General features: G+C 42.0%; 1 protein-coding gene across 1 annotated transcript; it reads left to right on the top strand.

Moving 5' to 3' along the window:
- The first annotated feature begins 9,251 nt into the window (after positions 1-9,251).
- Positions 9,252-13,929, top strand: PNMT (phenylethanolamine N-methyltransferase). Its single transcript, XM_033917488.1, has 3 exons — positions 9,252-9,611; positions 11,640-11,847; positions 13,308-13,929. Exons 1-3 carry the CDS (start codon positions 9,458-9,460, stop codon positions 13,741-13,743), a joined length of 798 nt encoding a protein of 265 aa, XP_033773379.1. The 5' UTR covers positions 9,252-9,457; the 3' UTR covers positions 13,744-13,929.
- The last annotated feature ends 758 nt before the right edge of the window (positions 13,930-14,687 follow it).

Raw genomic sequence — 14,687 nt, forward strand, 5'->3', positions numbered from 1 at the left:
ACATATGGGTGACTCCCTAGCCGAGGGATGTGCTGAATGGACTTGTGCCCTTGCGCCTCATGCATCTCTCGCCTGGCTGTGGAGGCCGAGCTGGGCAGGATAATAAGGCGAAGCAGTGCTTTCATTACCAGCACTACATGGACCCAGACTAATTATTACCTCTATACAGGCATCTGAAGAAAAGGTACAACCCTAGCGTTGAGGTACCATGAACTAGTGCAGTTTGGGGGGTCCTGGTAGAATTTCAGGGGTGCAGGGAAAGGATCCTTGAATGTCTGCATCTAAAGCTCACCTTCAGAAACTCCAGTACAGGACAGGAACAGTTTCTGGGGCTCATTCTCCATTGCCGAAAGTGGAAGCAACCACTGTGGAGTCCAAACCCCCCCCTCGTTTTCGAATGCTGCTCCCCTCAAAGCAAGACATGCATTCATTTACACACAAATACAGAGATCCACAGTGTGAAAGCAACTGATATATGAACAGACACACATACAAGGATTCGCAGAGGGAAGCTGACAAACAGATAAACAGACACAAACACACTCCAGCCCAGCCCACCCTGTCCAGCATTTGTAGATTTTTTATACTTAATGATATTTCACTGACATAATTTATCATTAGAAGAGGGAGCTGAAAGCATCTGAGGAAGATAACCCTCTACTGGTCTGCACATTAATCCCTGCTATCAACGCTGCTGCCCCCATCCCCACCCCCGCCCCTACTTTTCTGCTGCCCTATTTTGCCTGCTGCTCATGCCACTTGTGAAGTATGCCAGGTCCCCAGTCACAGGGAGGGAGGCAATGCATTAGGCTGAAAGTAATAGAATTAGCCGACCCTGGATGCACCAGCAGGGTGGAGCACAGCGTCCATGTTGACTCCGGGATAGAATCCGGAGATTCTGAGACATGAAGTAGAGATATGACACACATACTTGATAAGGAAAAGCCAACAGTGAGGCCTGAGTCTATTTTTTCAGAGTGGAAGGGAAGGAGACTATTGAGGGGGAGGGCAAATACAAACTTTATCTTGTCAGATTCTCTCTTGCACTCTTAACTGGTACCGGGGGGGGGGGGGTGTGAAGGGCAAGGACACAGATCTTAGGGTAACAGCCCCCCCCCCCAAGTCTGCTGGTGGTCTTGCAATGCCATCGTGGTATTTATTTAGGAACTGTAATTACTGATACAATAACACAGAGTTTGATAGTACTTACCAGCTCTACCTCATTTTCCCATTATCCTGACAACTGGTCCTGGATTTATTTTCACTTCTCCCATTCTAAGGATCATCTGCCCGTCTCACAGGCTTGCTTCTACCATTAGGATGAGGAGACTGTACATGCACCCACTATCTTCTTGGAAAAGGGGAATGGGCGGAAACTAAAGACTGGGGATTAGGGGGAAGCAGGGGGAAATGGGTAGGGCTCGGGCATGCCCAGTGGGGCCCGGGCACTGCACATGCTCAGAGAGAGAGAGAAAAAAAAAAAAAAATCTCTCTGAGCTATTCAGTCGGGTTTTTAGGATTTCCCCAATGAATATGCATGTCAATGTGATGATGTCACACATGTGCGTGATTTCATTACGGCGACATCCACACACTTCTGGGTGCCCTCGAGCCACGGCCACCAGTTTTGTGTGCTGTGACTCGTAAAGTCTGTGAGACACTGCTTTACAACACTGAAAATGTACTTTTCACACATCGAAGCCATGAACAAGGGACAAGTGGCATAGGTATACAAAGCAAAATACATTAGGAATCAGTGGGGTTAATTTCTGAGGGAATACCCTGGAATGAGGTTCCATCAGTTCTTTTTATACTAGAGAATGCCATCTTCTCCATTCTAGGTAGCCTGCAGTGAAGAGGAGAGAAGGGGGTGAGCCTGGAATAGAGCAGAGACAATCATTCTACTCCCTAATCCTACCCCTCTTTTCCTGTTTCTCCTGCCTTGGGCCACCTACTCCTTCAATTCCACTTCCTTTTTGTCTATAAATTAAGTGCTGGGAGTCGGGGCAAAGCCTGCTAGAGTCCATCTACTAGGTTATTCAAGGTTTCAAGGTTTCAAGGTTTATTAAATATTTGATGGATCGCTATATCGTTATACAAAGCGATGTACATTAAAATACAATCAGATAAGATAATAAAAACATACAGTTCATTAAAATAATAATAATAACATACAATAAAAACGATAGATTTTAGACAGGACCAACATCAATTGGGAGGAAAGGGAGGTTAAAGTTACATATCATAAAAAAAAAGAAATACATTTAAGGAAAGAACATCAGGGAGGTATTAAAATACTTGAAACGAAAAATTAAAAAATGGGAGAATTTGTATTTTATTATTTATGTATTAAAAATTTTTTTAAAAAGATAAGTTTTAAGAGATTTCTTAAAAGAAGGAACATCTTTTTCATTTTTTATATATTCGGGCAAAGAGTTCCACCATTGAGGGCCAACGACCGAAAACATTTCCAATCTACGGGTGCCTATAATTTTCAAAGAAGGAATTACTAATAGATTTTGGGAAGATGATCTGAGAGAGCGTGCAGAACAATAGGGGATTAGCATCTTAGAAATGCATTGTGGTTCTTTGAAGATCAAGTTTTTATAGATAAGTAGTAAAACTTTAAACTGTATGCGTTGGCAAATAGGAAGCCAGTGTGCATCTTTAAAGAGTGGGGTGACGTGATCGAATTTCTTGGCATCATAAATTAGTTTTATGGCCGAGTTTTGAACTATTTGCATTTGTCGTTTTTGCTTTTGGGTAACATTAAGCAACAAAGAGTTGCAATAATCCAGTTTTGATATAACCAAAGAGTGAATTAAAATATTGCGAGATTTGAGTTCGAGAAATTTAGAAAGAGATCGAATTAAACGCAGTTTGTAGAAGCAGGTTTTAACTAGATTATTAATGTGATCTTTAAATTCCAGACTATCGTCGATTATTACGCCTAATATTTTTGTTTTGGGGACGATTTCAATGGGTTTATTGTTAAGTAGGAAAGGAGAATTTAGTCCTATATCTTTTTTCCAGTTAAAAATCATTGCTTTTGTTTTATTTATATTTAATGATAATTTATTATTGTTAAGCCAATTATGAACTTGTTTGAGTTTTACATTTAAAGACTTGATGTCTTCGTAATTTTCAGGATTAAATGGGTGAATTAACTGTATATCATCTGCGTATGAAAAAGCAGTGAATCCTATAGACTGACATAAATTCAGTAATGGTGCAAGGTAAATATTGAATAACAGGGGAGAAAGGATTGAGCCTTGAGGGATGCCAAAGGTTGTTGTATATTCTTCAGATTCTTCGTTGTTGAATTTGACATGAGAGGTTCGATTGGTAAGATAAGAAGAAAACCAATTAAGGACTTGATCACGAAAGCCTATTGATTCTAATCTCCTGAGAAGTAAATCATGATCTATAGTATCAAATGCTGCAGAGATGTCCAGAGAAAATAAGACTACAGATCTGTGATGATCCAGAAAATAGTGAATGTTATTTGTTAAGCCGATAAGGGAATGTTCTGTGTTATGGTGTTTGCGGAAACCTGTCTGATTGGGGTGTAATACATTAGTGGATTCTATGAAATCCGAAATCTGATTGAATATAAATTTTTCTGTCAATTTTGCTAAAAAAGCGATATTGGCGATTGGGCGATAGTTTAATGGATCATTTATACTAATTTTGTGATCTTTAAGTAGAGGAATAATGGTAGCGGTTTTCCAAATCGTGGGTACTGTAGCAGATTGTAAGCTTTTTAGAATGATGGAGTGAATGAATGGACCTAAAAGATGAAAAAATTTTTTTTAGGTAAAATGGATGTAGAATTTCCGATCCAGAGCTCTTTAAGTTTATTTGTGACATGAGTGATTTAATATCATTAAGTGAAGGGAGTTTGAAATTTGAGCATTTAGCTGAAAAAAGATGATCTTCAGAATCATCTATAAAGTTATTATTACTGATATTGGAATTAAACGTATTTCGAATGTTGTAAATTTTTTGATTGAAAGCATCTGCTAAACCTTGTGCTTTTAAAAGCGGTGTCTGTTTTGTAGAATGTTTTGTATTTTGAGATGAGATAGATTTTAAAATGTTAAATAGTGCTGAAGAATTTTTAGCTTTATTAAATTTGTCTGTGTAAAATTTTTTCTTAGACTGGTTAATTTTGAGTTTGTATATAGCAGCTTGTTCTTTATCAATTCCTAAAGACCATATGGCCTATCCAGTCTGCCCATCCATGCTAGTTACTAACCTCTACAGTTCCTCCCTCCCTCAGAGATCCTGTAATTGTCCCATGCTTTCTTAAAACCATACACAGTCATCTCTACCACATCTGTAGATAGGCCATTCCATATACCCACTATCCTTTCTGTAAAGAAATATTTCCTTAGATTACTTCTGAGTTTATCCCTTTTCACCTCCATCCTTTGCCCCCTTGAAAAGAGGAGACTGAGAGGGGACATGATCGAAACATTCAAAATACTGAAGGAAATAGACTTAGTAGATAAAGACAGACTGTTCACCCTCTCCAAGGTAGGGAGAACGAGAGGGCACTCTCTAAAGTTGAAAGGGGATAGATTCCGTACAAACGTAAGGAAGTTCTTCTTCACCCAGAGAGTGGTGGAAAACTGGAACGCTCTTCCGGAGTCTGTCATAGGGGAAAACACCCTCCAGGGATTAAAGACAAAGTTGGACAAGTTCCCGCTAAACCGGAACGTACACAGGTGAGGCTGGACTCATTTCGAGCACTGGTCTTTGACCTGGGGGCCGCCGCATGAACACGAAGGACCACTGGTCTGACCCAGCAGCGGCAATTCTTATGTTCCCTCATTTCAGAGCTTCCTTTCAATTGAAAAAGATTTGTTTCCTGCACATTTATCCCCTGCAATTTATAAATGTCTCTATCATATCAACCCTTTCCCGCCTTCCTTGCAAAGAATACGTATTGAGATAGTTAAGCCTATCCCCATGTGCTTTATGATGAAGACCACTGACTATTTTAGTAGCTGCCCTCTGTACTTACTCCATTCTATTTATATCCTTTTGAAGGTGTGGTCTCCAGAATTGTATATAGTACTCTAATTGAAGTTATATAGAAGGACCTTCACTTTTTTTCCAGTTGGCCATTCCTCCTCGCTCTTTGCACCCAAGTATCTTTCTAGCTTTTGCCATCACCTTTTCTACTTGTTTGATCACCATAAGATTATCAGATATAATCGCCCCTAGGTCCCGGTTTTCATGCTCAGTATTTCACCCAGGGCAGATTAATTCGTCGAGGGCCCCATGCCCCGCCCCACCCCACCATGTGCCCAGGCAGAAACAGGAAGCTGCATCAGAGGGAAGCTTTGGGCAAGCAGCACCGCTTTCAAAATTACAGTTCCCGTTGCCTTTCTTACCTGCGTTATTTGCTTGACTTACTTTCTGTTGATGGGGAGGGTTGCCGATCGGGGGGGGGGGGGGCTGCGTTGGCGATCGGGGGGAGCTCGAGTTACAGATCGATGCTGGAGGGGCCCATCGCTGTTTGGAAAAAAAAGTGTTGATGCCCTCCTTCATCAGGCCCCCCCTGACCATTTTGGGCCCTAGGCACGTGCCTACTGGGCCTATTGGTTAATCCTACCCTGATTTCACCCCTATACATACTGCATTTGGCTTGAGTTTTCACAGCCAAATGCATGGCCCTGCATTTTTCAGCATTAAACTTGCACTGCCAAATTCTAGACCATACTTCAAAGTTCACTAGCTCCCTCTTCATGTTATCCATACCTTCCAGGGTGTCTATCCTATGGCCCTTCCACAAAAGCTTGCAAAACTGTTAAAAAGATGCAGTACAAAAACTGAGTAATCGAATAAGCCTTTAATTCCTAATTGACCTTAACACACATCCAGGGTGGGAGGGGGGGTGGGGGAGAATATACTGTGTATCATTATTTGTTTGAATGTAAGTGCTGTTTAATGCATTAATTGATTGTATATTCTTTGCACGTTGTATTTGATTTGAAAATTAATAAAGAATTACAAAAAAAAAAAAAAGATACAGTCCAAGGATTGATCCCTGTAGCACACCACTAGAAAGAGGATATGTCCTCATAAGAACATATGATTTGCCTTTCCAGTTCAGTTCAAAGATCCAACAAGGCTAGCATTCTGTTTCCAACAATGGCCAATCCAAATTATAAATGCCCCATAAATTCCAAAGATCCACTCTTTGCTCATAGTAACTACCTGGCTAATAATGGTTTATGGATTTTCCTCCAGGAACTTGACTAAACTCCTTTTAAACTTGAATGTGCCATTGCCACCTGATTCCACAGATTAATTGAACACAGACGGCCTAATTCTATACATGGAGTTAAACTTGTATGCTCCCAATTTCTGTGCACAATTAGTACCGATAATTGGGTGCTAATAATCAATTATTGGCACTATTTGTCATCACTTAAAATGTACACGTGCATTTTTAGGTGCCAGAAGCCGAGAGTAATTTTACGCACGGTCCCCCAAAGAAAGGTCATGAGCAGATCAGGGGTTCCTGCAATTTATACACACTGTTATAGAATAAAGGGGATCTGCACCTAATTTAGGCACAAGGATTTATATCAGGGTTTAGTTGGTATAACTCCTCACATGTAAAGTTAGGTGTGGATTTTGACACTAGGGCCCGGATTCTGTAAACGGCGTTATCAGCGGCCACCTTAAAAATGGCCACCAATCACTGTTTACAGAATTGCAGCTATGTGTAAGATAGGCGCCAGAAATGTAAGCTAGCGCTTATCTTCCACGAGAATGATGACCACAGAGGCGCTTCTCGATGCTTAGCACCACTTCCGCCTCTGTGGACAGGATATTGGTGGCCTGGCACCTCATTTTAATGTATTTATTTTTTTAAAGGTGGTTTAATTAGCACAACCAATTAGTGTGTCGATTAAGCCAATTAAAACCAATTTAGGTGGTGGTAGGGTGGTTATCACCACCTAACTTACAGCACACTATTGAGAATTTAGGCCCACGTGCTATTCTTTAAATGGTGCCTAACTATAAGCGCCGTTCTATAAATGGTGCTGTGTGGTTTTTTTGGTCAGCACTGATTTTTCGGTGCCATTTATAGATTGGATCCTGAGTGAACAAATACCATATTTTTTTATGAATAACATGGCTATACACATAAAATAAAGATAATAAATACAGGTTCCACATATAATTGACTTGTACCTTATCAAGAGGGAAAGACCTCAGCAACCTGCTCCATGCACCGAATAGTCAATTCAAGCACGGGATTCTTCAGGACAAAATTTCCATCATAGGTCATAAAACCCTCACAACCACCCGAAAAAACTTTTTATAACAGTGTTTATAACACCCAACTCTTTCAATCGGTAAGTGGTTGAAACAAAATATGAATATATAATGCACATATATATAATGCACATAGTGCATTATATATTCATATATTCATGGAGCAGGTTGCTGAGGTCTTTCCCTCTTGATAAGGTACAAGTCAATTATATGTGGAACCTGTATTTATTATCTTGATTTGGAAGAGGTTCTTATCCATTTTTTTGAAGTAGTAGTATACACATAAAATACACATGAATTGTGAATCTATGTGAAAAAACAACTAGTGTTAATGTGTGGGTGATTCAGTTTATTCTTCTAAAAGTGCTAATTGCCACATTAACACATTTATTTTTAAGGACTTTTCTTTTTAGCTTCTTCAAGACATTATAACTGTGCAAAACCTGCAACAAACCTAAAGGAAAAACCTTACGAACACTAATGCACTAATTTTGCACTAATGCACTAATTTTGCACTAATGCACTAATTTTGCAATTCACATGTCTTAACACACAGTTTGTAAAAATGTATAGAATATACATGCTATATGCATGAAAATATAGTATTTCCTCAGCTTAGCTGTTACCACTTCTGCCTCTTAGGCCCCGACTTGGCAGTATGGTTTCCCCATATGGTTAGATTGGGCCCCAAGCGACAAAGCTCCATGAAGCCTCCTTCTTGTGTTCGCCTAATTAGTGATAGGAAGAGAGGGGATAGAAGAGGATGAGAGGAAAACTAGCTAGGGAAGAGAAGTAATGAAACTGCAGAGACCAGAGAGAAGAAGGGGGGAGAGGGGAGAACAAGAATTTTCCAAACCATAAAAGGAAAAAGGGCAAGAAAAATAAATCTGGAACTATGTGGCCATGTCCCATGAAACCCTCTCTTCCTGCAGCATCTATAAAACTGGCTCATCTATATTATTACTCATAATCCTAGACTCATTTTCTACAGGTTGTCCCTCTTCTTAAGTACTCAAGCACAATGTTTCTCAAATGTGGCCACAATGCCTGGTGTCAATAAAGTGCATTTTAGGAGGAATTGTCTATGTAACCACCAAGAGCCGTTCGTCACAGTCCAAAGTCACTACACTTCTCCCTCCGTATTCACCATGATAGGGGATTAACAGACCCACGAATACAGAAAAACTGCAAATAACTTTTTCATGTTATGCACTGTTTTCTATTAAAAAACCATCGTGGCTATGGTGAAACCGAGAATAGCATGGTGGGAGACCTGGTCTGTTCCTGAAGGAGAAGAAAGTGCTGGGAATCGGCGATTTCTCTATGCAAGCTGACATATTTGGGGGGGAGCCAGCAAGCTAAAAACCGTGATTAATCGAAATCACGATTGCTGAAACCGTGAATACGGAGGGAGAAGTGTAAAAAATCCTGCCCTCCTATTGTCTGTCGCTGGCTCTCCTACTGTTTTGCACTCTTTGTATAAGGTATTTTTCTTGCTGTACACCACCTTGACTGAATTCCTTCAAACTGTGTAAACAGAGAGATGACATCATGCCCAGTGTAACAGAGGGATGACATCATGATTCCTTCTCTGCAGCATACAGCCAGGCTGCTAGCCTTCCTCGCCATAGTGGCTTCTTCGCTTTGTCACAGGTGCAGAATGAACACAGGCCAAGCACTCTCAGCTAGATTCCCTGCTCAGGACTGGCTCTGCATCTTTTCTTCTGATGAAAAGTGGCAGGTAGAGAGCAGATGGATGTCGGACCATAACATTTCCTTTTAAACACTTTCTGATAACTGATGAGGAGCTGTAGTTAAATCCTTCTCTGAGCACGGTGAAAGATTGCTGAACCCCTTCCTTCTATAAAAAGAGCTGGGTTCCAGTTACTCAAAAACTTCTGCAAAAACAGTGGGGGCAGCAATGTGCAAGCGTGTGTTTCGAGGGTGGAGGGCAGAGAAATGGCATTAATTTGCCTACTCCCTGCAGGTAGTAGGACATTCTATCTGATTTTCCAGAGTTAAGTGGAGGGGCCAGCCACAGAAGCACTAACTGAATTGAACAATTAGTGCAGAGAAATGCCCAGAGCATGATAAGCAGCCTTTAAATAGAGGGGCAGAGCACTGTACCCTGCAAGACGGCATACAGCTCCCTCCCAACATGAGTAGTTTAGCTGCAGTGGGGGAGAACTACCAGAAATTCAACCCTCGAGCCTACCTACAGAATAATTACATGCCTCCCCGGGCAGACTTCAGCTCTGATGACTTTGTGGTGCCCTGGAAGCTGCGTTGTTTGGCGGAAGCTTTTGGGACAGGTGAGTGACATATATGTCAGGCTGCAGACTGGTTAGGGCGAGTGTAGGTCAGAGCACAGTTGTAGGGGACAGCATGTGTCAGAATGTATGTTCTAAACCATTCTGGGAAGAAAAGAGAATGCAGGTATATGGGTATGTATACATCAGGATGTGCCAGTCATCATGGTGCCACCCAGGGCTATTTCTTCAAGAGTTAGTTTTGCACATACCATGACATGAATGAACGAACCTCATTCCTAAGCCAGGATATTATCGGTGTGTGGCTGTACTGTATGTCACAGCATCATTACAAGTGGAGAGTGTGTGTTGTCAGTCAGAGAGAGTGAAAGTGTGCATCAGGATGCAGGTACAGAGGTAGGATGGGTGTAGATGTTTGTTTTAATCAGTCCCAGGTAATCTCTTGGGCTAGACTGCTAAAACACATTGCTGAGCAACAGATTTTGGCAGATCAGGGGTGTACTGCAATTGTACCTTGAGCAAGAGACGTGAGCCCCCTATGCCAATTCTGCTTTCAGATATACCAAAATGTGCAATGTTAACCAAATATAAGTAAATCTATCATGAATATTTACTGGATAGTCTAAAAACCAAATCTGTTGAGGGGTTCAAGGACCAAAAAAGCATTCTTATTTTATTTAGTTTGATTTCTAGCCTGTCCTCGCCGAAGCTCAGAAAGGGTTACATAAGGACATTCACAATACAGACATTTCACAAAAGTTAAGGACACAACTGGTCAGAAGGTAGTGGGTACAAAGGGGGAAGAAAATGTTGAAATTTCACAGAGACTAAGGTTAAGATTGGTCATTAAATAAAGGGGCACATGGGGGAGGGATACAGAAAAGGAGGAGGCAGTCTGTTTAGCTGAAAAGTTGGGTCTTCGTTGCTCTTCTGAATGTCATCAGTGAGTTCTGAGATCTTATCTGATTGGGCAACAAAAAGGGAAGACCCCTTAGGAAGGGAAAGGACACATTCTGAAAGGTGATTGCATGATCCCAGACTGATTCTTAGTAAGCCAATGTAGTGATTGCAAGAAAGTTTTCTGGTCCCCCCCCCCCCTCCCAATTTATTTACTTATAGGTTAGAGGGGATCCTAAAGATAGCTAAAAATTGATATACAGATCACCAAAAGGCCTGAAAAGACTTTATATCTGGGAGAAGAGGGATATTTGATTGGCCTTCAAATATCTGACAACTATAAATAATGCTAAGGGGATTACCATTTTGTAGCAAAGTTCTAAAATAGCGTCAAACGATGAGGCCGAATGGTGTGGGAGGAGAGCTCATGAATAGCATAAAAAAGGTGGCAATGCATAAAACAGTATCCCGGTGAGGGCGATGGATGCAAAAATAACATAATTCTGAAAAACCCGAGATGGGGGATCCTCAGCAAAGGGAGTACGAGAAAGAAATCCTGGGATACACCCAGAGACTCCCTAGCTATAAGATGTAAAGCCCGGGATAAGCAGAGGAGCCTTAAATGGGCTAAAGCAGTGGTCTCAAACTCAAACCCTTTGCATGGCCACATTTTGGAGTTGTAGGTACTTGGAGGGCCTCAGAAAAAATAGTTAATGTCTTATTAAAGAAATGACAATTTTGCAGGAGGTAAAACTCTTTATAATTTATAAATCTTTCCTTTTGGCTAAGTCTTAATAATAATTTTGTAATTTATAGCTAAAGAGACATGATCAAGAAAATGTTTTATTTTACTTTTGTGATTATGATAAACATACCAAGGGCCTCAAAATAATACCTGGTGGGCCACATGTGGTCCCCGGGCCGCGAGTTTGAGACCACTGAGCTAAAGTGATGAGTAAAGCCGAGGACATACCCTGAGGATCTTTAAGAGGAGTGACGCTTGGGATAAGCACAGAGGATTCTAAGCTGTGAGGCCAGGAGTGAGGGATAAAGCCTGGAATCCTCAGCTGTGGGGGAGCAACAAAATCACTTATCATCCTGAGTAATTCAGTTATCTATCATAGGCCTGCAGGTCTTACCTGTGCTGCTATCAGTCTGTTTGTGTTTTGCCAGGTGAAATTCATGGTCAAACTCTAATAGACATTGGCTCTGGACCCACCATCTACCAGCTTCTGAGCAGTCCTGACCACTTTGAGGAGATCATAATGACAGATTTCCTGGAAGTGAACCGGGATGTGCTGAGGGGGTGGCTGCAGGCTGAGCCCGGTAGCTTTGACTGGAGCCCATACATCAAACATGCGTGCACCCTGGAGGGCAAAGGGTGAGTATAGATGGTAGACAATAGGCATTTTGGCATTACATTTCCCTGTTCTTAACAGTCTGAATGTTTACTGTTCCTTTTTATCAGCATTACCTGAAAATAGAATAAGTATTTGATGTTATGATCTCAGCGCTATTGTGATAGCAAGTTATTGAGGTATATCACATACACCATCCAGTTACATAGGAGAGTGTGGCCCATCAAACATGATCCAAAATCCCCACTCAAGTCCACATGTGCATCACTTTATGCCACCGCAGGGATTCTTGTAGAAGCTGGTATTAGAACAGCACTGTTGTCTGGTCAAGAAAAGTCCAAGCTCAGTTTTCTCATAGATAGAATCGGGCAATAACTGAACTTGGAATGATTTACTTTCAGACCATGAACCAAGAAGTCATGTACAGTACTTTAAAGGAGTTGAAGCTTCTTGCTAACCCTTCCTCCTCACCCTTCACAGAAATGGATAGGCAGCCCTAGTAATGTAACTGATCTGTCAGCTTTTTTGATAGCCAAGTCATCAACTGGAGATAGGGTATAAATGGTTCTGTGATTCTTCCCATGAAATTGTCCGGGCCTGATATTCAGCTTGCAGTGATCAGCTGCTTCTGCGTTATCATTGGAAATTCAATGCTGGGCCACATCTGGGCTCCAGCATTGAATTTTTGGGGAAATAGGGGTGATGAAAACACAGCCAGTTATATGCGATATTCAGCACGTCATCGGCTATGGTGAACCAAAGTCAGTCCTGGTTATGCAGTTATTCTAGCTGATCAAGGGCTAAATATTAGACTCTGCCCTAGAATGCCCCCCAAAGTAACCAGTTTTGGCTTGGGCACCAACCAGACATTTTCAGCAGTACTATCTAGTTAAGTGCCGCTCAGTAAGCCCAGTTAGCCATAAGCATAGGGTTACCAGATGTCTGGGTGCCTGCAGGGATTTCCAAAAAACAGCAGTTTGTCTGGGTTTTAGAAGGCCCTGTGCTTGGCGCCATGTCTGAAGGGCCTCTGTGCATGCATGGTTGTTGACGCTGGCGTGATGACATCACACGCATGTGTGTGACATTATCGCATCAACATCCGCACATGCGCAGAGGTCCTCCAGACGTGGCTCTGAGCTTAGGGAAGGAGATATGAGGTCTGTGTGGGGGAGGGGCTGGGGGCCGAACAGGGCAAGGCCAGGTGTCCTTTTTTTTCAAAGAGGAAATCTAGTAACCCTACAAAAGAATGTGATTTAAACATCCAGCAGCCTCCGTTTCAATTGTTTTAAATATTGGGGCCTCAATTTTTGAAGAATGATTTCCCAAGTTTTCTTTTTCAACTCTCAAGCCTGTCTCCTCAGGCAATGATTAAAACTGGCTTCTCCTCTTGAGACCAAGCATATTCCTTTCCTCCTTCTCCTCATAAGAGATACGACACACAAGATATATCCCACCACTCATTCCTGTCTGGCTTTCTCCTCAGTGAACACTGGAAGGATAAGGAGAGGAAGTTACGAGATAAGGTGAAACGTGTCCTCCCCATAGACATCCATCAGCTGAAGCCACTGGGCTCTGCACTGACAGAACCTGCTGATGCTCTGATATCCACCTTCTGCCTCGAGGCTGCCAGCCCCAACTATGAGAGCTTCCAGAAAGCCCTGGAGAACGTCACCACCCTACTGAAGCTCGGCGGCCACTTCCTGATGATTGGAGCCCTGGAAGAGTCCTTCTACCTGGCTGGAGAAGCCAAACTCTTGGTGGTGCCAGTGACAGAAGAGGATGTGAAAGGAGCATTTACTAGGTGTGGCTACAAAATTCAGGATTTCCGTACTTACGTCATGCCCTCCAGCCTGAAGATCGGTGTGGATGATGTGAGAGGCATATTTTTTGTGCATGCACAGAAGAAAATGCAGACATGAGCCCAGCCAACACCACCCTAGTGGAATGGCCCAGTCACTACCATAACTGCTAGCCATAAGATAAATCTAATCTGTCTAGAGCAGTGGTTCCCAACCCTGTCCTGGAGGAACACCAGGCCAATTGGGTTTTCAGGCTAGCCCTAATGAATATGCATGAAGCAAATTTGCATGCCTATCACTTCCATCATATGCAAATCTCTCTCATGCATATTCATTAGGGCTAGCCTGAAAACCCGATTGGCCTGGTGTTCCTCCAGGACAGGGTTGGGAATCACTGGTCTAGAGCTAATATTAATCTGCAGACTGAAACACAACTTTCCTCTTTCACTGCCTCTTTGCTAAAATCCAGTTCCTTTTCTTTTTTTGTTTGAAATAAAGTGAAAAAAAAGATTTCACTTCACACCCACACTCTGTGTTTCTAGATCAAGGCGACTGGCAGTAATGGGGGAAGGGGGATCTGGATTTAGCTCCTTCTTAGCTTATGCTTTTTTTTTAAATATAGCTCAAGGTGAGTTACATTCAAATACAGCAGGTATTTCAATCTATATTTGTACCTGAGGCAGAGCAGGGTTAAATGACTTACCCAAGGTCACAAGGAGCAGTGATGGAATTTAGACCCTGACTGCTTTGACCACCAGGTTACTTCCCCGTTCCGGTGTGTAAAATAAGAAACAGGGATCTCACTGTATTAGCCTGCATTTATTAGGCACCTCACCAAACCTGCTAAATTTGCTTCTAATGGGGCAGCTTAAATCACTCTTTAATGACTGCAAATACCGCAAGCGCAAAGGAAACTGCCTGTAGAGTTAAGTGCTTGCGAGACCACAGTGCGCCCTTGTAAGAATGTCACATCATAAGCAGTCAGGAAAATACATACCGAGACATCAGTGAGACACCAACAGGTAAAATATGGGCACTTAGCTGGCTATGGTTTAGAAGGCTCT

The sequence above is a fragment of the Geotrypetes seraphini genome, chromosome 13, assembly GCF_902459505.1.
Source record: "Geotrypetes seraphini chromosome 13, aGeoSer1.1, whole genome shotgun sequence".
Classification (NCBI taxonomy): Eukaryota; Metazoa; Chordata; class Amphibia; order Gymnophiona; family Dermophiidae; genus Geotrypetes; species Geotrypetes seraphini.